Source organism: Leucopleurus acutus (genome assembly GCF_964270905.1).
Source record: "Leucopleurus acutus genome assembly, chromosome: 2".
NCBI classification, from domain to species: Eukaryota; Metazoa; Chordata; class Mammalia; order Artiodactyla; family Delphinidae; genus Leucopleurus; species Leucopleurus acutus.
The window spans coordinates 99,098,542-99,124,523 of NC_139143.1; the positions used below are offsets into that span (position 1 = coordinate 99,098,542).

The following is a 25,982-nucleotide window of genomic DNA, read 5'->3' on the forward strand; positions in this document are numbered from 1 at the left end:
GGGTGATGGTGATAAGAACTAGACAAGGAGACATAGGGAAGGGTGGAGAGTGACTAGGTTGTCTTTCTTTTGCACCTCAACCAAAGCAAGTCATTAATCTAATTCAACCTTATTTTCTTTTTTCTTTTTTTTTTGCGGTACTTGGGCCTCTCACTGCTGTGGCCTCTCCCGTTGCAGAGCACAGGCTCCGGACGCGCAGGCTCAGCGGCCATGGCTCACAGGCCCAGCCGCTCTGCGGCATGCGGGATCTTCCCGGACCGGGGCACGAACCCGTGTGCCCTGCATCGGCAGGCGGACTCTCAACCACTGAGCCACCAGGGAAGCCCTAATTCAACCTTTTTAAAAGAAGTAAAAACAAAGCCTCTATTGGTACAATAGTTACTAAATCAGACAGAAAAAAAATGTGTGAGAAGTAAGTAGGTGGGGAATCTGTTTCATCTCCTCAAAATATGGGGGTAGGCCTAGCTCACATTTATAAGAAAGGTCAATTATGAAACTGCAAACCTTGTTTGCCTAAAAATATCCCTCTCATTAATGTCTGGCTTTTATTTTATCCCACCAGGAAGCCAAACACAGTCACTATTTGAGCTAATTTATTCATTCACTCAATAAATAATATATTCAGTTGGTCTATGTGTCAGGCACTATGTGAGGTACTGAGTTACTCTTTTGGCATAGATTAAAATTTTGGAAGCACTGCATTTGATGACCAGAGTAAAAATGAGTAAGTGTTGTCAAAATTAAAAAGGAATTATTAATCTTTTATTAATAAAATTAATAAAAGATAATTAATATCTTTTTTTTTTTCTATTGGGTTGGCCAGAAAGTTCATTTGGGTTTTTCTATAAGATGTTACAGAAAAACCCAAACGAACTTTTTGGCTAACCCAATAAATTAACATACTGACACTCATCAGAACAGTGTGGATTCATTCATATGAGAGCCAGTTACTACAGTAGAGAGCTGAGGTCAAGGTCCCAACAGAATGAAATCAAATTTGGATAGAAGCAGAGGAGCACACCGGAAATGGTGATGAGTGGAAGACACTCAGGAATAGGGTTAGCACCTTGGAGTCCCCAGATGCTTAAAATAAAGGCAAGAAGAATGGGAGGTTCCTGAAGGCAAGCCCCTTCCTCTACAGGAGGCTAGCTTTGTCATGGTGTGCATGTGTGCTAGGGCTGGGGAGTGGGAGTGGGAGTGGGGAGTCGGAGGAACCAGCGGGAGAAGGAGAGTTCTGGAAGAAGGAGGCCATATGGGAGATGGGGTAAGAAAATCCTGCAAAAATTTTGTAGTTAAGGCATGCCAAATTAATAATAGCAACAAGAAAAATAATAGAATTACATATCACCAAATTAAATTCTCTTAGAAAACAAGCACTTCACCCCCATACATTCTATCTCCCTGAGTTCAACCTTGTTTAAGCTGGCATTTCTGACTACCTAGGAAACCTAAAGGGCCTCTCCAACCTTCCTTAGTTGAGGGTTTGGAACAGGGAGAATCTTTCTGGCCTGGAGCCACCTCAGAGTAGTAGTTGCAGGGAGGAGACCCATGTCCCAAATCTAATTGTTTCCCAAGGACTTCTTCAGAGCTGCCTGGAATTCTGGAGGCGTGGGCGCACACACCCTGTCCTCAGGCTCTCCCTCTCTAGAAAAGGCTCCTAAGTGGTTACTGTTGTTCACATAACCTCACCCTAGGTTGATTCTTGGTGTACCTAATATAATTAATCCAGATTTTTTCAAAAGAATCTTTTATGTGCATAAATTCATCCTAGGAACTTTTCAGAACCACATAGAAGTAAGTCCTCGTTGTCAAGAAGTTTGTTTAGTGGGTAAGACAAACGTGCTCAGATAACTAGAAAAAAAAGAGGACGTGCTTAAAAACAAAACCAAAACCAAAAACAGAGACACAAAGTGATATAAGGAGAAATTCATTTCACTTGAGGAGAATTAGGAAAAACTAAGTTAAAATTAAATCTTCCATGAGGGCCAGTAAGGTTTATTTAACGAAAAAAAAAAAAAAAAAAAAAGGAGGAAATGAGCATTTCCAGTGAAAGGAATAGAGTGTGCAAAGACATGACATTGGGAAATGGGAGAGAACAGGGCTGCTGGAGAAGTTTCATAACATGGTTCCTTTGTGGATAAGATCCACCCAATGCTGAGCTTCATCTGACAAAGCTTTATTCACCAAAAAACATGTCTGTAGACATCCAAGTTCAATCAAGACCCAATCCATGAATCTCTGTAGACACTGTTACCTATTCTTTGAATTTAATGAATAGTATGCATTTCTGTGATATTCATTATTTGTTTCTGGGTTTTGTTTGAAAATCAATTTATTAATTTTGATAGGAGAGTTAAATAATGTAAATTCTATAAATAATTATATACAAAACCATACACAGCTTAACACTCAATATCACAAACTTCTTCCAGAAGATAAGTGGTTACTTTAAATGTCTTATAACCTAAGAAATGAGCTAATAGTAACTTTATTTCTTTAAAACTTCTAAGACTCTTCTGAGACTTTGATAAAGCTGTCTTCTCTGGCCATGGTGTATTTGAGAATATAAAATGATAAAAAGATCTTTGAAAGTGATTTGAAACACATGAGAGCACTATATAAATGCAAGACATTTCAGATGTAATTATTAGACTGCTGTATTATTTTTCAGTTTTCTGTTAATTTCCCACTCTTTAGGAACTGTTCTTTCCACACACGCCCAGAATTCATGAATGATCATTAATGATAGAGTTAGAGCTGCACTAACTTATTAAGATCCTGAAGGGATGATATTAATAGTTCAATAATTCTTTGATCCTCTAATTCACTGACCTACCATTTCCTCCTTTCCCTTTTTACAAAATATAGAGTTCATGGTCCATTCTTACAATCACTTCCTTTTATATGCTCTCATCTCCCTCAACCCCAACCCCCCCGCCCCCAATTACAGTCTCCTGGGAAAATGTGATCCTGGTTAAATCCAACTCTCCACTTCTCCATGCCTATACCCCAGCAGCTAAATGTGGCTGCAGTGTTTTTCCAACTATTTTGAAACAAGTCTCTCTTTAAATTCATGACCATAAACTTCAATAGGGCCCTCAGGGCATTCTGGCAACCCTTCCTGAACCAGGAGGCTTTTGGGCCACCACTCTGTCTTGGTTTACCTCCTTCCCCACCTACCATTGCTTCTTCCTCTCTTCTGCTTTCTGTTGTATCTTCTCAAATGACTCAGGGCTTAGCCCTTGGACCTCTTGGCTCTTTAGGCTCACTAAGAACCAGGGTTTTTTACCCAACCTCATGACTACATAAATCATCAATATGCTGACCTTTCCAGAATAGTTATTTCCAGCCTGGACCAACTTCCCAGTTAGTTAGTGAGCCTTCATCCAGACTGATATCTTCAACTGCCTTCTTAATGTCTCCACTTGGACATTTAATAGATATCTCAACTTTAACATGTTCAAAACTGACCTCATAGGTTACCTTCCCAAGCCTGCCACTTACATGGGCAGCCGGATCTGTCTTGGTAAATGACAACTCTATTCCTCCAATTGCTTAGGTCAAAATTCCTGGAGTTGCTCTTGACACCAATCTTTTTCTCATCCCGCTCTACCCCGCCCCCAATCAATCAGTCAGCAGATCCTCTTGACCACACGTTTAAAATATATTCTAAATCTCATCACCTCTCACCATCTCATCTTTAGTTAAGGGCACTTGGATTATTGTTGTCCTCAAACTGCTTCCCTGGCTTCCACCCTTGTGATAGTCTCCTCCACACAGCAGTCAGAGTGACTCTTTTAAAACTTAAATTAGGTCATGACATCCTTTTGCCCATAATCCTAATGGCTTCCTGCCTCATTCAGAATAAAAGGCAGAGTTTGAATTCATTCATTCCCAATTGATCTGGGCTCATTGCTATCACTCTCCTCCTCACTCGCTGTACAACACTTTCATGTTGCTCTGCAAACATGCCAAGCACTTCCCCAGGGCCTTTGCATTTGCTGTTACCTCTGTCTGGCCTACTCCTCCCCCAGACTTCCCTATGACTTGCTTCCTCATTTTGTTTTTAGGTCCTGCTCAAAGAAAATGTTGTGACTACTCTATCTGAAATAACAGCTCCTGACCCAAACACATTAATCCCCCCTCCCACATTTACTAATCCTGTTTAATTTTTTTGTAGAACCTAGAGTATCTGAAGACTAAATTAAAAAAAAAAATTTCTCCCCTATACTTTGAGTGTAAATAAATGTGTGCAGACTGTGTCCATTTTGTCCACAGATGTAAACAGAACTCAAAATACTAAGCATTCAAAAAATGTTGTCGAATGAATGAATCAATGTCAACGAATCAGTGATGATCCTGAGGCATCTTACTTTGGGAAACAAAGGAAGACACAGAGGAAAGTTATTTTTAAATTCATTCCTCCACCATTCAAATTCTGTAAGGGTCTGGCTATACCTTAAATATTAAAGAGTTGAGAAAAACAACAGCCATACATCACACTATAACTGAGTTATTAAATATTTTAGCTGAAAATTGACTATATGTCTATGCAGATTAGTTTAGTTAGGAAAAAGGAGATTTCCAAAAATTGCTATGGTTTTATATACTTTTGCAATCTCAAATCACACTGTAGGCTATATTTTATTTTTCAGACAAGTTTTAATTACTGTTGTGCAAACAAGCTAACGGGGTCCTCTAAAACACATTTTCATGGTGTAGCATGGCATGCGTTGGCAATGCATATTTATTCAGGACCACCTTATACCAGGGGACAACTTGAACGAGGCCCAGTCTTAAGTGAGAATCATAGCCCTAGACCAACGAGCCACGTTGGACCATGAAGCCCAGTCCTGAAGAGTCCAGTGCAGAGTTTCTCAACATCAGCACTACTGACATCTTAGGCCAAATAATCCATGGTTTTCCCATATGTTGTAGGATATTCAGAAGCATTCCTGGCCTCTACCCACTAGAAGCAGTAGTAACTCCCAAGCTGTGACAACCAAAATTTCCCTGGGGGAGCAAAATCCCCCATCTGATGTATATGACATCATACAAGGCAGTTATGATAATATGGTACGTAATAACTGGCTAGTTAAGCGAGCAGCATTTTAGAAGAAGGAGGGTTCAAAGTTGCCTTTCTAGATCAGGAAAGATCCAAACCTCTTCTAGGGTTTAAAGACACTTTCTGACTGAGACTGGCTGGGGAAGGCCTGGGGAGGAAAGAGTTATAGAAAAACAAAAGGTTGGAGAGAAAGAGAATGAAAGAAAAAGAATGTTAAGAATAGGAAGGGGGGTGTTAAATGTCTTGGTGTCTTCTTTCTTACTGTTCCCCATGTTGCCTCTAATTCCATTATTACGTCACCAATGTACCATAATATGACATATGTTACGGAATATAAGATAAAGTACTCTGAATGTGGCACAGGAAGGTTTATTTATTTATGCTGGGGCCAAATGAGGAAAGTTTATTCAAAGTCAGAGCTGGTGGAAATTTACTGTAGTCACTCAAAAAGAAAGGATTTGGAAAAAAAGACTTTAGATAGACAGAAGCTGAAGGAATTAGAATTCTTATAAAGTATTTTTCCTTCACTACATTAGCAAAGTCACAAGCCTCCAGGGGCCTCCCCCAGGGGTGGGAATGAAGTGGCTGCAGCATTTTCCTGATTCTCACCCACCCCCAACTCTGTCTAGCAACCTTAGGTAGCTTTTGAAGCCCTTCCATGTACATCATTTGATAACAATCTGGATTATTCTATGATAAGTCTACTTCATTAGGTGGCTTTTTCCTGCCTGTGGAAATGTGTTCAGATCTCATTAGTGCTGTGACCCCAAGAAAGTAGAGATTCAATGATACAGGGTCAAATTTCAGGTCAAGAGTCCTCTTGTATATCCAGTGCTTGATATGACAGAAAAAAGATGGACTCTATAAGGTCCCTAATGCTTCCTTTCTCCTTCACCTCCTTGGTTTCTCTGTGTAGGTTTGCATATCATAGATAAGGAGGGACATCCCTACCGTGGCATCAATGACTGGCTTATTATATGCACACATGTCCAAAATAGGCTTGACACCCTATGAACTTGGGGCTGCTCTGTTCCTAAAGAACTTAGTTCCCCAAATTTCAAATCCACTTGGATTCCCCTCAAAAGGGCACTGCCAATGTTTGATATGTAAAAGTACATTGTGAAGAAATTTTAAGACTTGGTTTAAATATCATCGGTTTCCCTTTCCCATTTTCTGACCAGCTTCCTCCTTTTCTCTATACGACACAGAAGGAACAATTCAAGTTGGTTAAAATCTGGAAAATGATTTGACTCTTTTCAATAAGGAATAGGGAAGCTATTATGGTCATTTTCACCAAGTGGGTCAAACCAAATTTAGGTATTGTTAATAAATATATTTCTTTGTAAGAGGTGCTTCATGAAAAAAAAAAAAAAACCAAAAACTCCCTAAAACATGACATATACCCAACAGTCAAGGGTGGAAAACAAGACACACCTGTCACATAGGACATTTAAAGGAAAACGGTGAAATAAAAACAGAAGTCTTTATGTTTCCTGAAAAATCTTCAGTCTGTGAATGACAGATGCTAGCTGGAATGGGCCATTCATGAGTCACAGATGAGATTCTGCTCACTTTCATTTAAAGAAAGTAACGTAACTATTATTTTTGGGTCATAATCAATGCTTAACCCAGTGTAGCTCTTCACTGGTATTTGTTCACATTTATTTCAAACAATATTTGGAAGTAGAAATTCCAAGGTATTTCATTTGTCAAATGGGCACCATACATGAACCTACCACTCTGTTCTCATGAAAAGCATCCTTGAAACTCACTGTAAGTGAGCTTCCTTATTTTCAATGCAAATGAGTGACAATGTTAATACTCTAACATTCATGTTCCAAACAGGAACCTGAAGTGTTATAATTCTTATTCACACATTAATCTTTCAGAAAACAAATATTGCAGCATTTTAAATTTGCAGCAGTCAACTTTCTGAGTGAAGCATTTTTTTTCCTCTTACAGATGACATTCTCAGTACTATTTGATGTATTGATCGTTATCAGTCAACATGCCTCACCAATAAGCTGATGGGTACACTTCACAGATATTCCAGATTCATACAGTGCAATGTTTCACAACACATAACACCATGAAATCACTGTATGAATCCAAGAATTCCTACCTCTCTTGTGGTTTGCAACTTGAACAGAAGAAACTGTTGACAAAGTTAATTTGGGAGCAACTGGATAGGTTTAAAAGAATGAACAGCACATTAGAAACAATAGTGAAACGTTCAAATTGTAATTACTTATCATCAACCCGCTTGAAAAGTGGCCCTAAATGAAGAGAATATTTGTATTTGTTGTTTCTGGGAGTTTGCTTCAATCACAAAGGAAGTCTTGTATTTGGCTGAAAATGGTTTGACCTTGTCAGTAATAAAGTTTAGAAGCTTTATTTTCAGAGGCAAAAAGAATTACCATTTAAATCAAGAACGCAGTTATGCAGAGATTATTCCAATAACAATATGGATATTAGGATCCCCTACTGTTCTTCTCTTTAAATAGTAGTTGTGTTGTTGAGTTACTTAGCAATATCATTGCCTCAATTCACCATGTCTTTCTCTCTGTGTACCCATAATCTCATCTACCTATAAACCAGTTAGATTATTTTTGCTGAATTGATTAGACATTACAGATAGTCACAGTGGTCAACCATTCAGCGGAATCTGGATCTCAGTCTCAGAGTCACCTCGAATCTGTCCACCTTTCAAAAATGTAGTCTTTTTCCCAACATTTATTACGTATATGATATCAGTGTGTTAATGGCAGGAATTTCTAAGTTTGCCTGCCTTTCTTTTCCAATTGTTCCTGAAGTGTTGCTTGTGAAAATAGCAAAAACAAGATAGAGCCTGACGTTCTTTGCAGATGTTGACCAGATAAATTATGTTTGCACAGAACTGACCTCTGCTAGAAAGTGCACCTTTAGCTAAAATGTCAAGTTCAAGCACTTTATTCAACTGTGAGCTTCTCAAATAAATTTATTTGAACTCTTTATCCACATTCTAAAAAAAGTGCAACTGGCATTAACTAAAGATATTTCTGAAAGCTTTTAGTCTTGTGACACTCACAGAAAACATAGCAAAATAACTAAATGGGTCTGTTTCAGGTTTTAAACAATGCATAATCTTGTTCAGCACAAAACTTACTGTGGAGAAGTGTTAAGTCTTAGATCCTGTCTTGTATAATTTGTTGAGCTATGAAATTCAATGGGAAATACTGAGTGACAGTTCACTGAAGATGCTCTCATTGAACCTGCCGAGGAACAAAGCCACTAAACCTTCCCACAATCCTCACAGAATTATACTAATGGGTTGAGCTTGATCTGTATTTCTTCTTCCACATATGTATGCAGAAACTTGAAAAAATTCATTTGGAGCGGATGATTAAGATAATTCTATTTGCTAGTAATATATGTATCTAGGACAGTCTTGATTTCATCACTCTGATCAAGGACTGAAAATGCAGCCCTTCCAATTTGACTCCTCAACAAATTGCTAATATATTTTGTTTTGCTTAGCAGCTATTTCCTGGTTCCTCCTTTTGCTCACTTCCTCCTCCATCTGTATTCATTAGAGCTTAAAAGGAACATCTTGCATATAACAAAGGAAGGTGGAAGCCAAAGATGTGCCTCTTTTTTGTGAGAAGGAAGGACGCAAAAGAAGACAACTTTATTTTAATATAAACTATTTATATACGTCTATGTATATCTATAGGCTAGACGTTAATGTAATTTTAACATTACACTGAATCTTATGAATTTTATTGGCCAGTTTTTAAAGGTTCTATTTCTTCCTGTGTAACCACACTGCTGTCTGTCAGTTTCTTTCATTTATTTATTTATTATGTTAGAAGTCAGAAAATAATTACTGCTCTAAGGACAGAGAGAAAACACGTTGTTCTTAATCCTGGCATAAATTATTGGTAATTCATAAAGGATAAAAGAGGGAAAGCCTCAGCAGAGAAAATGCACTGTGATGTTGAAGGGGAAGAGAGAGAGAGAGATCCAAATTCCTGTCAGTCAATAAGGAACGACAGTTGAAAAAACAAAACAAAAACAGGTCTTTTAGGGGTTGCAATACTGCCTTTATGTATTTTCCCTGACCCTCAATACAACTGACGTAACAGCCAATTTACCAAAGCAAAGCAAAAGTGAGACAGTGGAAGGAAACCTGTGTCACTCACAAGTTTTTATGATGTATTATTTATACTCCCCACTGTGATGGCAACCAAACTCTAGGCTTCTCTTGGCATGGCTGACATTCAATGTAAATTTGATAAAGTGCTTGTAACTTTTATGCTGTCTAATTTTTTCTACATCTTTTACTATAATATTTCTGGGACACTTCATATTAGAAAAAAATATTTGAATTATGATTCTTTCAAAGACATGGCATTTATGATAATGCTCTTATTTAGTGCTAAAAAATAGAGTATGGGATTTTCCCCCTAAACATGTGGGATTTTATATCAGTAGGAATTTTACATGCTCCTACCTTGTTTTGGATTAGAAACCTCAAGGGAAGAAATATTCGGCCATATCCTATTAAACTTTGGAGGATCTGCATGCACCAGGAAAAATCAGGGTATGTTACTTTCAGCTATAATGTCATTTGGTCTAAACAGAAAACTATATGGACAAAGACACAAACCACACATCTGCTTTTTAACTTGGTTGTGATGCACTTAACAAAACATACTCCCACACCAAACAAGAGCAAGCAATTGATGATTCCCAAAACATTGAATGGACATTAAATATATAGCCTGTTCCCTAACAAAGCTATATACATTAACTTGTGCAATAAAGTAGAGTGTTCTTACAAATAACCAAACAGGGACTTCAGCAATTCAAATCGTTATATAAAGCTGGTGCCTGAAACTAGAAGATAACAGGAAAGAAATAATTTCTCACTTGAGGATTCCATTCTCTGCAATTTATATTTACAGATACGAGCTTGTTACATTAGTCTTCAGGAGAGATTCTTTAGGGTATGTTTTAAGTGTGAGCCATTATCTCTGCAAAGAAGTGGATTTATTTCCTATTTTTATTTATGCGATTTCTCAGAGAAAGATGACTGGTGGTTCTGGCTTAAGGAGAATAGTCCAAGGTGCTTCTGATCATATCTAAGGTTTGTATGTATGGGTGTGTATATATTTTCTTTATTTTAATATATATTTTCATGATGTTTCTAGCTCAAAATATATTTCTAAAGTTATTGGTTCCAATCAAATTATAAGCATTGTTAATTTAAGAATTAATGGTATTTCTTTCTTAGATTCACCTGTATTAAAAAAAAAAATGACTCTGGAAAAGCAGGAGAAGAGCCAGCTTTAGGACTGGGGGCTTTAAAGCTATTTTTGCTAAGGTACATAGGCCATGACAATTAAAGCAGTCATTTCATGACTCAAATCTACCATTCACTGAGATCAACTCAAAACCATAACCACAAGGAGAGTTCTTGCCTCTAAACTCCTATAGCATGTTACCTTATGTGCTCCTTATTTTTCACTGATAATGTGGATAGGCGTAAGTTTCAATATTGCTAGTTTACATTTTATGTCTATTTCTTGTCTCTGTAATTAGATTGGATCTCTTTGAGGAAGGGCAAAGCCTTCCAGAAGGCCTCAGTAAATATCTAATAACTGAGTAATTGATATCAAGTGGCTAGGCTACTGTAAACTGGTATTATCAGATTGTTTCCTCCATAATTAGATTATAGTGAATAACATTCTTGCAAGACATGGAACTTTCACTATGACTTTGGTTTTTTAACATTTGTTAGAAAAGCTGATCTACTGTTACTCTGTGTGTGTATGTGTGTGTGTATGCACATAAAAGCAAAGGAAATCTTAATATTGATATTGCTGTATCCATCAAAATTTATGAATGAATAAAGAATGTAACAATTTTCCACATCTGTATCCAGGTGTTACTAAATAAATAGATATTTGGTAACATGTAGGCAAAATATTCAAGTTATTGACTGAATGTTAAGCCTACTTGAACTGCAATGATCATTTTTGAAAAACAAATGATTTCTAGAAATTGGTGTTTTTTTTAAGGTTTTTTGATGTGGACAATTTTTAAAGACTTTATTACCTTTGTTACAATATTGCTTCTGTTTTACGTCTTGGTTTTTTGGCCCCGAGGCATGTGGGATCTTAGCTCCCCGACCAGGGATCAAACCTGCACCCCCTGCATTGGAAAGTGAAGTCTTAACCACTAGACCACCAGGGAAGTCCCTAGAAATTGTTTATTTAGAAGAGATTTCAAACCACTGTTATAGTTTTATATAGAAAATATATTTATTTATATTATTAGCATCAAATGAAGAAAAATTTAGTTCTTTTAAATGGTTTCCTCCATCATTTTCCGTAAGAGAGGCAAATACAGGTCATATGTGGGGTGATGTTTGTAAACTTAATGTTAAGTATTCAGTGGCTTGACTTTCTTGATGAAATGAAAGTAATAATATAATTAATCATTTTGTTAATAAGCTTTGCCAAAAAACTTAAGTAAAGACAAAAATTTTATACTAAATAAAAGTTAGAAGTGAGCTTTGAAAATTAATTTTATAAATTAAGCTTTATTCCATATTCTAATGTAATAAATATTTTACGCCTATATTTTAGTATACTTTTTTATGATTTTTCCCTAGGATGTTGAGGTTCCGTTTTGAGGATCTTCCTACATGTGTAAAAAATTAATGTAGGTCATTCTACTTTTGAATTGTTAACTACTTGACCTGTATGAAATTATCAAGGTAGACACCTCAGTTACAATCTGATCCCTACCTGGCAGGTATTTTCTTCTGTATTGTGTACTTCTGATAGTTTTTTTGGGGATGGGAGAGTGTAGCTTTTGTGTTTGCTTGGGAATATAATTAGACATTTTTTTCCAAATGATTTTCATTATGTGGGATGCCTAACCTTCCTGACAACTTAAAACTCAGAGCCACCAGCAGTCATCACGTGGAAGTCCTAATCTAATCTATACATATCTCTACTGGGACAAAATTTTATGCATGATGTCTTTTCCTTGGGAGGAAAAATGTCCTGAAAACAAAAAATATTGAAATTTGTGGACCCTAAGCTTCTATAGCATGTTACTGTCTGTGCTTACATGTTTTAATATTTGGTCATCATGCAATTTTAAATTTAATATCACATTTTAATTTTTATTTTGTTTTATAATTGCAAGGCCAAGTAAGAAAACAACTTAAAATTAGCCAGTTACTGTCTGGCTACTCTTGTTACTCGAAGATCCTAGCACATATAAATATTCAGTCAAAGTTACTAACAAATGTTTAATTCCCAGAAGTAAATTAGGCATATTGGAGTGTATATTCGTTGTATAATTGGGACAAATTCTGTGTTATCATATTCAATGCTAATAAAAGTCTTTGAGTAACATGAAGCCTCTGAGAACTTTTAGCCAGTGGCCGCTTATTTCGAGTAGTTAGACATTGCAAATACAAAAAAATATTATAATACGTCAAAGGTATTGGTATTGCTTCTAGGTGAACTGTTGCAGAATTTATTAATTTCATTCTTTCATGAATTAACTAAGGAATATCTTTGGGTCATATGAAGGTCTCAGAGTGGTAGTATGTTGCAAGGCAAAGGGTCCCTGGAATCAGAAGATAAGGGATCTGGTCCCAGTTCTGTTGAGTAGCTGTCTGGCTATTAATTCCCTGGACTTCAATTTCTTTACCTGTAAGATAAAGGTGCTGGACTAAAAGATCTCCATGGTTTCTCTCAGCCATTAAATCCCATCACTCCAATGGTTCTTTCATGGCCTAGCAGTGTCACACTAAAGTTCACAGAAGGATGAAGCCTGTTGGAATGAAGCACATGCCACATGCCCTTTGGAGAATCTAGGGGATTTGGGGGATTAAGAATCCCCTGTGTGGAGGGAAAATTATTGCTGCACATTGTAACTGTGGACCTTTGACTGTCATAGTGAAACCCAAACTGGAGTTAAGAAATTATTACTGAGGTAAGGGGAGGGATTATCATATGTGTCCAGTGGGACTGTAGATGGCCAATCCTTCAAGAATAGCCTTTTATGGAAATCCCTACTTCTCAAGGATCCTCGTCCCATACATCTGGGAAAATGGATTGAACTCATCTTGATGATCTCCAAAGACTTTGGCTTGAGGAATATGGAGACCAAGAGTACATACTCAACCACTGCCCCCTTTAAAAAGAAACAAAATATCTGAAATGCCCATCTTATGCTGTTACTCTATTGCCATTGCTAAAATTTCAAATTACATCCATGGGAAGCCTAGGAAATATCTATTTAGGGGAAAATTATTTAAGATATGGTGCATGTAAATAGAGCTTGGACTGGATTCAAATCCCAGTTTTACCACTTGGACATGCTCCTTAACTTATCCGTGTCTAAGCTTTCCTATATGTAAAATGGGATAATGACACTACCTACTGGTTGTTGTCAAGGCTGAATGAATGAGTCAATATTTGCTTGTCATGGTAGTGAGCATTTAAGAAATGTCAGTTCTTATTCTTTTTTTATTGAAGTATAGTTGATTTACAATGTTGTGTTAGCTCTTATTATTCTATTTGTGGTTGCTGTTGTAATAAAAATATTATTGTAGTATAAACAGTTCTTACTGAATTGAAGTAGAGGTAATAACGTGCTCCCCCTATTTAGTGAAATCTTAATTGTTCCCAAAGCAAGTGATTTGGATATGTAAAAATCTCACTTAAGATAAAAATTACTTTAGGGAATAATCTGGGTCTAGGGCCTACATTGATTACTACTATTGTCCAGAAAGCAATAGGAATTATTTTGGAATACCGTGGAAAAGATTTGATTTTTAACACAACGATAAAATGTTAATTTTCAAGTTTCTTTCAGTTTAGAAGCACATCAATTTAGACTATGAATCAGATATATATATCTTGCCTGATTTTTTTTTTTTTCCATTAAGGAGAGACTCAGAAAACTGTTATGCGACAATTTGGTTGCGGCACTTGAAACTCCTTTTCATGAATCAGAAAAACTGAGATTCTAGTTATAAAAATTAGACTTTGGTAGAAAGTTTTTCTCCTCCATGCCCCAAGGAAAACTCTTTGCACTGTAAGTTGGAGAGAACTAGGTTAGAATTGCTAAACTTGACCATCTATTGCTGACACCATAGTGAATCAAGCTGAAAGGAAGCTTGAAGCAGAAGGCTAAAAACACTTTATTTATATCAGGAAAGCTTCAGAGTTAGGGTTTTAGAATACTGTCTTCTATCACACATTCACTCCCTTAGCATGAATCATAGGCAGCTTTCAACTCATTTTGTGGATACCCTTTAAAACCAAAGTAAATTGTGACTATGCTTTCCCATGTTTTTTCTTTTTTGCTAGAATAGTCTACTTTATAGTGTTTCATACATTAGTCATTTAATTAAATGAGAAAGGTGGATGAATTCTAAAGGGTCCTAGTTTGGGAATTGGACATTGAGCTAGAATCCTGCCTTGGCCACCAGATGCCTTAGATGATTCAATTAAGCCTTAGTTGCCTTGTCTGTAAAATGATGATGTTGGATGAGTGCCCTTTAAGTTTCCTAAAAAGACTAATTTTTACATAAGTTTTTGGTTCTAAAATACAGTGGGAAACAGGGTTCCACCATGGATATGAAAAACCACTGCTGAGAGGACGTTAGTGAGCCTTCATTAAACATTCTTCTTCCAGGCGTGTATGAGGAAAACGTCAGGAAGAGACAAAGTCACAAGGTCCCTTTGGATTTGTAGAGTTATTGCTCTTGTTCCTCAGGGAGTTTGGAAACCACATTAGTGATGTCTACAAAGGAATCTATAGAAAACCCTAAAGCTCTTCAGAAGAAACCCCTAGGGCCTTGGAGGTAATCTTACCATCTTTACAGTGAGCTGCCTACTCTCAGAAATACAGCATCATTAGACTGCTGGGGAAGATACATTTTAATGTAATAGTGGTAAGGCTGCCCTTGAGATGGCACACAGAATGTTTTTTGCTATGAGTGACTATGTCAATAAAGTAAACATTTGGATTTTTACAGTCATAGAATATGTACAAGCATGTTTCACAATTTGCATAGCTAATTTCATGAGCTGTCACATGTTCTATAATATATGTAACATCTTTACATTTCCCCTCTCCCTCAGCTTACCGAGGATGTTTATCATTGATGGTGGTAGAGGAAGGGCACATTTTAATGTAGCTTCTGTTGACCACACAGTGAGATAACAGAAAATGAACTTCTGTTTTTCTCCAGGACACTAAAGTTCCCTGCACAGAAATGGGTCAATTCAGGGATCAACAGGTCTAAGGTGCAATGTATTAGATTGGAAAGAGTCTGAAGTAGGAGTTAATAAATCTAGAATTTTTCTTTCTAACCTCTTCCACCTGGTATAATGTTACGAGCACAGCTTTCGGAGTCAAACAGGCCTTCCTGGCCGTATTACATTTGGTAAGTTACTCAGACACTCTGAACCTCCGATTCACCATTTGTAAAATGGAATTCTGTAGACATGTGGGGACATTTCCCTCCAGTTCCCAGGAAGTGGAGCAGTTAGCTGGCCAGCTCTCTATTGATATTCTAAGAAGTCTTCAGTGATACCCCACTCTTAGTTCACAGTTACATGTTGGAAGTTTCATCATAGGACCTTTCAGAGATCTTGGCAAATCTTTGTTTAAGCTAGGAATTTCCAGATGCCCATACACAGAGATAACAGCAAAGGTACAGATACCAGCTCACACTTAAAAATTGGCTTGACACTCTAAAGTCACCTGGGAAAAGGTTAATACATGACAAAAGTCAACATTGCTCAAGGTGGGCAATTGTTGTTTGCTAAAGATTGCTAAACCTCTTGGATTATTTTTTTAAGGTAGGGGGTACTTCCCCCTTCTTCATTGGAATATTTAATTTATTCTTCAGGATTAAAGAAGCAGCTATGTCCTAATGTTCATTCAATTTTTGGATAACCACAAAGGTTTCATGAATGTGAAATGCTAGTTACACAAATATGAAATGGATCTGTGATGAGAATACTGGGTACATGATATAACAAAGTCCCAAAGGCATCTCACCTGGGACCTTAGCTTTCCTTCTAGAACATCAGCAAACAGTTCAAAATTAATGTAGCACACCATGCAATTTGCCATATAGCTACACTAGCCTGATAATTTTTTTCTTCATTATATAAAACCTAATTAGCTAAAGGGCGATTCAAATGAAACTTTTATTTGGGGATTTAGTAGTATTAAAGCAAAGGGAGAAAAACAAACACTGAAGCTCTCTGGATAGAATGAACAAGATTACTAATAACCCTTGAGTGGGGAAATGATTAACCTTGTTATTTTCCTCACGATCCAGGTTTCTACAGTAAATCAGTTCTGAACAAAAATATTTGGATGCTGTATGGAAAACAACTTTTACAAGGTCTCCAACTGGCATCAAATGTTTTCAAGTATGAAAACATCTCTGAGCTTTCTCAACAGGCTGATGAATCCCTGCAGGTAGCACTTCCCTTGTTTAATAGTCCTGCCAATTAAATCAAATTAGAGATGAATTTTTAACTCTGTGATGAAGGCAATGCTCATTATAAGAGAAAGCAGGAAAATGGAATATTTCCCTTAAATGGACTGTTGTTTCAAATTGAATAAATTGAAGAGGAGGGGACAGCCAAACGCCTCCATCAATTTCTACACTTTATAAACCATGATGTCAATCATTTGAAGGTAATTTAAGGAAACAATGTACACTTGGGTTCACAAAATGTCTACATATGTCTTTTCTTTTGTTGCTGTTCTAAGAAATGGTTTTGTTTATTTAAAAATTCCAAGTTTTTTTAAATGGTGTTTCCTGACGTGAATTTTCAGTAGATTATCTGCCTTTAACCTCTGACTTGGTTACCTTTAACCTCTGTTATTTACTTTTTAAGTGATAATCACTCACACAAAGCTATTTGCACATTAGGCCAACCCTTGTTGTTCTAATTATGTTTTTTTAAAAATAATATACTGTTTAACATAATTAGTGAAATTACTTGCGTTTCAAGGCTAAAGATCTGATAATATATGTTCGAACATAATGATTAGTTTATCACTTTAACAAAAACACCCACAGCAAACCAAATATTAATTTGGATCATCAGCATCAACAAATATTCCCTTGGATAAAATTGTGAATGTTTACTTATAAGTGCATGATACATTTTACATAAAAAGTGAAACCTGAATGAATTACTACTACATCAGGTAAAGGAAAAACAGAGCTCATAAGGCTCAAATGGCTACAGATCTATTTTGGGATTCATTAATTGCTGACATTATCACCAATATTTTTTCAGCCATGGCCAAAGCACATCAAAATGACTGAGTTTTAAATCAAGTACTTTTGGGATGATTGGGAAACCTATTTCCTAATAGATAGACAACAGCAGGTACAAATGACCTTAATGGGAAATTTGTTTCAAAAACATTTTTAGCAGATGATCGGAAAGGATGACCACTCTGTCTATGCATTTGAACCTTAATACAGGTGTTGATAGTTTGAAATCTGTACTGAAATCTAACAGTCCTCTAAAATCTCAGTCACTCTGTATATAGCATATGTATATGAACTTATGGTTACATACATCAATAATTTATGTTGATAATATGCATCATTCATTTTCCTTGAGATGCTCTTTGATGATGGAAATCTCATGGGTGTTACATATATTATAATGGCATCTTTCTATGTACTTGGAATTATGTTCATTGATTCCTTCCTTGGGATAAAGGGAAAAGCCCTGGCAAACACCCAAAATTAGTTAAAAATCCAAGCAGCTCTCTCTTCTCTGGCTTTACCTTGGAAACCCCATTTCTGTGCCCTCTAGAACAGGCAGTGAGTCATCTATGCATGAATTCTTGCCCTTTGGAGAGCAAAGGAATCCATCCACCAGTGCACACAGCGAGCACCTTATGAGTCCTCAAAGAAGGAATGTGTAAATGACATTAAAGCAGCCTAGAAGATACAATCATGTTTGATGGTTTTATGGTAAATCTCTTGACCTTAAAGCCAGGCAATAAGCAAGCTAGTCGTGTGTGATGTTGGGTGACCCCTGGAAGCGCTTATATCCTGTTTGCCTGAGAACTCTGAGGAAACACCCATTGCACTCCAAGCAGAACAGCCAGAGGCATCATGAAGGCGGGGTACAAGCTATCACTTTATTTGTTAGAGGGTTTTAGTTAGGTATTAAGGAGCTAAATTTTCCTAGTTTCCTGATAATAAAGGTTAATACATTTTCCAAAGGCAAAACAAAGCATCCTTTCAGGTCACCATTGATTTCAAAATAAAACAAAGCAAAACTGGAATTTCCCGATTCAGTGTGTAAAAGGTCAACATCTGCTGATGCTCAGAGATGGGGCATGTGGTGGAGGCGGCCGAATGAGATGTTGGGTGAGCAGTACAGTCAGAAATTCCATGCAACATACGATTGACACTCCAAACAGAAACACACCCTAACACCAAAGAACTACTTTCCATCCATCCATTTCTGAAACTTTTGACGGGTCAGATCACCATAGCAGCCTCAATTATCTGTCTCAGTTTGCTTCCATCTGGTTCCCTTTTGCTCCAAAATGTATGCGCAAATGCAATTGTCAAGGCCTGAAAGGAGCACAATGTGGCATATTTATACAGTTACGCAAACGCCAAGGGAGATACTACAGCAGAAAAATTAGACTATTAGATCTGAAGGTTTTCATTTGCAAGTTTGTAGCACTGATGCCATTTCAACAAGATCACAAGGAGGAAGCTGCAGCATTAGTCTGGTATCTAAATGAATGTGAACACTACTCCTATTTCTATTTACAAAGCGGCTGATTTTCATGGCATTTAACACGTCTAGTTCTTAACAAACCCACGTGCGGGCCTATCCTCAAGCGTAAGTAAACTAGGTTGACTTATAAATTGGGAGACCTGACTGCATTTATAAGAAGCGGGAAGTTGTTTTATCCAAATTAGGAGTGTATTGCTTTTTAGATGGATGTTGGGTATTGGAATTCTCCAATCACTGCTGTTTACACTTATATCACCCTGTGTGGCCCAGCACCTATGACAAAGACTGAGGGGTGAAACCCCAGTGAAAATGCTTCTTTTCACTTACAGTGCATAATCTTGGCTTCTTCAGTACTTTATTTCAAATCAGTTATTCAGTAGCTGTCCAAAGGTTTTAGCCATCAGAGGGAAAGGGAACAATATTTAAAAATATGTGAGATTCGGCTCTGAAAAATTATGGGGCATTTCCTCAGTGAGTATTTCAGGCTTGGTGTTTGGTGTCCTTGTTTTAAATGTAAAGAGGGAGCTACAGCCTGGTTCTCCCATGACAGCTGGTAGAATTCTCTTTGCAATGGTGCTAGAGAAATGTTCCACAGAATGTTGAAGAGAGATTTCTCTTTTCAGTTGCTGATATTTCTACTAAAATATTTCTTGCAGGAATTTCTAGTATCCTTACTCTTAAATTTTGCATGTATTTTTTCATACCCCTTCTCTATCAAACTTGAAACTAAGTAGTCAGGAAAACACGGATAATTGTATTTTAGGAGGGAGAAATGGACATACTGATTATTTTTTTCCTTCATTCCTCCAGTAAGACTAATGATCACAAACCTACCTCTTTCAGGCCTTCACAAAGGCTAAAGTTTAATGCACTAATAAAATTCCTGCTCCCTGGTTGCATGGTGATTTCTTTCGGTTCTAATGAATAAGCCTAAAACATTCATTCTCTGCTTTTCTAAATTACAGTAGAAATTCATATTCAGTCCTAGGGAGAGAGTTCAAGTTGTTTGTTGGTTACCAGGTATGGGTAAATAGGACTATTTATATTTTTGCTAAATGAGTTATGGTTATGTAACTAATTGCACCTCTGTAAAGGTAGCCTTCATTGATTAACAGTAGTCAGGCAAGCGGTAGCACTGCCATATCCCCAGAGGAGTTATACACAGATAACTATTTTATCTGTGCTCTCACCATGTATGTGCAGAGAACAAACACAGCAATTCAATTCACAAAGGAAATACTCTCTTACGTCAGAAATGGACACTGGGAAAATAGATCTGAGGAGCTGAACAACAAAGCAAAGCTGGCCTAGAATTGGATTGGTGAATTTTTTTTACTTACTGCCAATACTGGAAATACTGGGGATACCTGGAGAGAAAGAAAACAATAAAGAAAAGCTGTTAGACATTTATTAGTATGTGACATCTTTAACATGATATAAAAATCTCAGAAACATAAACACTTGATAACATTCAGGTCATAAGAAAAATAGCACAAAAAAACCCCCAAATATATATCCATCCATTGAGACCATTTTGCTTTATTCTACAACTCCTTGAACTCATCAGAGTTGGGAAATTAATGTTCAACTTTAGCAGCTTGTTCAAGACAGCTTCGTGATATCAAACATTTTGTGCTTGCTTGTAAGGTTAATGAAAATTTTTATGTGGTTCAAAACAGATATTAAGCTAGGCTTGTGTTCTGGGCACAAAGACCAAGTATGCATTATATGGGCCTGTGCAAATACATCCACATATGCAATAGATCTCTTTAGATGTGCTGATATGCATGTGTTAGGTGTTGAAAGTCATTTGGCATTTTATCTGATTAACTACATATAACCATCATTTTTCGTCTTCTTTTACTTGTCAGATATTTGGATTAAATTCTGTAATAGAAATTAAATTGAGCAGAAAGATTCAAGAGCACATTAGGTTGTTCGATTTGGGCTTCGTCGATTTTTCAGCTTCTACTTTAATTGCCAAGCTCTGCTGAGGTGGTAGAACCATTTCAGAATGTGACTGAACTTGGTATAAATGTGGACATGAATTTAGTCTGTATCCGGATGAAAACCCCTAGCCTGAGAGCCAGGCTGTCTCGCTTTGAAGCTTTGCTCTTATACTCATTGACTGCGTGACCCTGGGGCCAGTGGCTTACGCTCTCTGTGGCTCAGTTCTCCACCTCTTAGAGTTGTTGCAAGGATTACATATATATATATATATATATATATATATATATATATATATAATTAAAGTACTCAAAGCATTGCTTGGCAGGTGGTATGTGCTATAACCAACCATCTTTGCTGTGATTACTATTATTGATATAGTTGGGTCATCAAGCAAGCAACACTATAATAGATACTACTAATTAGAAGTCAGAGATTTGTAACATTTCCACTAAATTCAGGGAGTGGTGTGGGTGAGAGCATGAGATGCAAATAAGACAGAACTGAGTAAGAGTCATGCTTTGCAACTGACTAGCTGGGTGATTTCAGGCAAGTTCCCAGCCTCTCTAAAAGCCTGTTTCCTCATCTGAAAGGGGCTAATAATATCTACTGCACAGGGCTGCTGTGAGAATTGAATGAGATAATCCATAAAAATGTCTGACACATGGTACACAGTCAATAAATGATAGCTGTTAATGAGCTGTTCGGACTTGTTCTCCACATCGTGAAGTGTGCTAACAGGTGGTAAATGTAGGAATCATTAAATTTCTATTTTAGTATTTAATCTTTGAACAACTGCCCTCTGCTTATTTTAACTAATCATTGCATCTTGCTCAGAGATTTCTAGCTTTGTATTCTTTAAAACCAAGAGCTATTTTCCTATTTCTTAGTAAGCGGGGGGAGAAGGAGAAATTAAAGCTTACCAAGATGTTTTAAAAAAGCCTGGAAGGGATGAAATCTTATTTTCAGTTATTAGATATATTCAAAGTCTCTTGATTTTAAATGCACAGAACTTATGATGCTTCAGCTTAATTACTGATCGCTGACCAACCAAAACTGGAAAGCTAAATTTTCATTTCCATGTTTTAACTTTGTCTGAACTGAATTTCAAGCTGGATGCGATTTCTGCAAAGGACTGCTGGATTCCTAACCCGACATTTCAGTAGACTATCTTTGCCACAGTGTGACACTGACTTGGTACTGAATCTTTATTTTTTTCCTTTGCAAATCCACTTTTGAGTGAGGTATGATGGCAGCATCATAATTTTAGTGTCAGTTGCAGAAGCTCCAAATTTCCCCATGACTGAAAATCCTGCTCCATTACAAGGAACTGCTATGCCTTCGTAATCAGTCAAAGAGAATGGAAGTTGGGATGGCAGGAAGAGACTTTTCATGTGTTTTCAAACTTGCATGGAGTTAGAGGGCCATGCATAATGCAAGGGGGAGTTCTCAGGATGTTTGGCCAGACACAGTGGAGAGCAAACCTGTAAGACTGTTTGATGCAGTACTTGCTGCAGTTGAATACTTTAGAAAGATGCAGAAATGTTTCCATGCCTTTGGGGATGCCAGTGCTGGGAGAAATGTTCATTGCAGCTATACAAACCTTGCCAAGCAAGACCATAGGAGATCCTATTTTCCTCATTAAGATGTTTTCTATTAACTAACATTTGGATGTTTAAAATTCAGGCTCTTTCTCATTTTGTGGTTTAAAATTTTGTGAGGTGCTACCAGGTGAATCACTTTCTATTCCATTGTTGTAAAATGGGAATTGCTTAGAAAAGATTTTTAAACTGCTCATTGGAATAAAGATTTTTGAAGTTGAAAATACCTGAGCACCAAGGGATGTCCATTAGTATACTGTCAAATGTTATTTTTTCCCTAATGTTTCTTATTGTAATGTTCAAACACCTTGCTTTTGGTCCTCTACAAACAACTAAAGGATTTAATAAACCAGTTATATGCATTGAAAAGGCTATGAGTAAGTCATGAGAAATCTTTCAAATGCTTAAGAAACGAACACAGGAAGGTTACAATTCATTTCATGAAAGGTGGGTTTCTCTGGGGTCTGTAAGTGCTGAATCAATGAATGCAACTCCATCTTACAACAGTGATGGTTGCCCATAAGCCACAGGAATGATAGTCAGATTACATTCAGGAAAATTGTCTAGACGTGTTGGCAGTTTTTTTAACCATTCCCTGTGAAGTGACAACTATTATGTAAAGAATATTTTTACCTTTAAAATTGAGCTCAGAAGTTATTTCTTCCCTTCCTTCTTCACCTCCCTGTAGCCAGTGTCCTTTGTGATGGCACACCTCTTTGTGCAGGCCTCTGTGAGCAACTTATCAACTTATCCTTATGATTGTGTGTTTGCCTGAGACCTCTGAGGGGATGAGTGTCATGTCTGTATCTCTGTTGTCTGCTCAGGACAATGCCTGGTACAGAGGAGTTGCTCGATGTACATTTGAGCAAAAATTTATCGCCTGTTTCTGATAGAAGGTTTCTATCAGAGTGAAAATACCACTTTTGGTCATAGTATGGTCTTGTCCCCTATAAAATGTTCCACTGAGACATTTCTCAGAGTTCAGTATTAATAAATATTTTTGTTCTCTTTGGAAATTTCCTCCATTCTAATAGCAAGAGTTATACAATGTGTAGATATGCCCTTCACCACTTTGCCTTCCAGGAAACTCAGAGGTCAGCTTGATGCTCAACTGGGTAAACTGATTTAATGTTTGGCTTATTTTCTTTCTATTCTTTTTTTCTCACACCTTCCTTTTATATTCCTATTTGTAAGCTCTTATTTTTATTTGTCTTTTTCCCTAAGCTATCCAGGGGGAAATGCAGATTTTGTGGGACCTAAAGCAAACACAAATCTAGGAGCTTTTTGGGGGAATATTAACTTTAAAGTATAAAATCAGACATGAAATTAGATTTTTTTTTTAATTTAGAAGGAGTCTAGTGAGGGGCCCTGTAATTTAAGCTTCATTGGCTTAAATCTATCTCTGAAACAACCTCAAAAATCTTTGGGAAAGATAGATGATAAGTAGATAGGAAGGAAAGAAAAAAGGAAGGCACCAGATAAGTGAATTCAGAAAGAGTGACCAAAAATGGAGAGCTGAAAGAGAGTTAAGAAATAATCTCACTCAGCACTTTAATTTTACAGAAGAGGAAATCGAAGGCACAATGAGAAGTAAGGTCCTCGTCCAAATTGACCCCTTTATAGTCAACACTAGAGCAGATAATTATCCCCATCTACTGAGACACTGCTAAACTGACACCGAGGAAATGAAACACAGGTACGAATGAGCTTTAAGGGAAGGTTCTGCAATACATAGTATATGAGTTTAGGACTTCTGCTTCTTCTAGAATAGATATGCTCCTTCAGTCAGAGATACACATACATGTTGAGTAAGCCAAAAGGCCAAAGAATGTGAAAGTGCTAAGCTTGTAGGTACTTACAGTTCTTCCCTCTTCACCCAGCCCTCCCCAATCCCATAGTTATTTATTTATTTTTTTTAAGGAATTCTACTGCAGTTGGGGGACGAGACCCTAGTAGACTTATATAGTTTGTTATTTTCTCCTTCCTCCCCTCCCCCTCCCTCTTCTTCTCCTTCTCCGTCTCCTTCTTCTTCTTCCAACTTTACTAACCCTCCCACCAAGTATGTGGCTAAAGGGGACATAGTTAAGCTTAAGGAAGACAACCTGATGGAGACCTCAAAAATAAACACTCTGATTTTTCAAAGCAGATGAATGCAGTGCTAAAAATCATTCCTTCTGAGAATCAATGGGAAGTTCAACAGCTTCTCATCAAGAGGGAGGCAGAAGAGATGAGGATTCAGCATGCTTTAAACTGAGAGAAAATATTACCATTGTTGTGTTAGGTGGTTTGAAAAAAGCCTATCAAGTAGGTGACTAGATTTTCTTCTAGCCAGACTGCAGCCACTGGGAGCTCTACCTCCAAAAAGCCCAGCTGAAAAAGAAGTAGGTGATGAGTAAGAAAACATTCTGCAGCCTCATTTGTATTCTAGAGGAACTACTTCCAACGTCCTTTCAACCCGGCTCCCTGGTCCAAACTGCTGTGGATAGAAGGTACGGTGAGTTGTCTCCCAGGAACTTGAAAGTGAAGGAAATAAAATTGCCTTCACAGAATTGTACTGTTAAGTCAACACATAAATGATCCAATCAGAGTTAGCTAAGTCATCTTAGAACAACAGAAGGGCTCTGGGGCCTGAGTGTCTATGACAAATTTGACAGAGGTGACATTAATCTATTGATAACTTAGTGTATTAACATACCTGAAGATTGGAAGAAAAGCTAGTCAGAAGGTAAAAGCCTGCAAAGAAGAGCATCTTCAGGCATGTGGTGGCAGTACTGGCCTAGCACTATCTCAGGAAGAGGGAGGGGTAACCTGTAAACTTTCAGGCCTTCAGTGCTCTGTTGGCATTAGGGAGATTGACCCTGGGGTAGGATGGATGGGTCCGATGTTTCAGCCTGATGTTATTAGCATTTGAATCATTAAAATTTTTGAATTTAATTCCCATGCTCACCAAGAAACCTTCTGATTAGTATCTGGCTCTACAAGGAGACTTAATTACAGGGGAGAGAATACACTGATCATAAGGACTTAAATATTCTGAACTCTGTAACAGTTATTTCATATTGTGGATGAATAATCCGGCATTTGGGCACAATTTATCTCCCCATACAGTTGTTGTCTCCAAAGAGAGAATTTGCTCTTTAGACTGGGATGGGTCCACATGCTAGATTTCAGTGCAATTATAATAACAGCTAACTTCATTGTGTGCTTACTATGTGCCTACCACCATTCTAAGTATCTTACGTGTGTTAATTCATTTAATTTTTGAGACAACCCTATGATGTCAATACTCAGGTTTATTTTACTGACGGGGAAAAACTCAAACACAAAGAGCTTGCCCAAGATCATTGTAGTCAGTTGGGAAGGAGACTGAGATTTGAATCCAGAGGTCCAGGATCCAGAGCTTGGGCCTCTAACAGCTACTCTATATTATTGATCAATTTATTATATCCTTATCTTATCTTATCTTATCTCTAATCCTTACCTTATCTCTAATCCTCAAAAAACAAAACAAAACAAAAAAAACCTCTGAAGACACAAAGTTTTTTTCCC

General features: G+C 37.2%; 1 protein-coding gene across 2 annotated transcripts in view; it reads right to left on the reverse strand.

Annotated features, from left to right (window-relative positions):
* NTNG1 (netrin G1) overlaps positions 1–25,982 on the reverse strand; it is a gene marked incomplete at both ends in the record, with an annotated part of 326,635 nt that overhangs the window by 57,763 nt on the left and 242,890 nt on the right. For both annotated transcript variants that reach the window (XM_082833524.1, XM_082833523.1), the window contains one exon: positions 20,226–20,252. In XM_082833524.1, the coding sequence (XP_082689650.1) occupies positions 20,226–20,252 (27 nt within the window). The remainder of the gene's footprint in view (positions 1–20,225; positions 20,253–25,982) is intronic.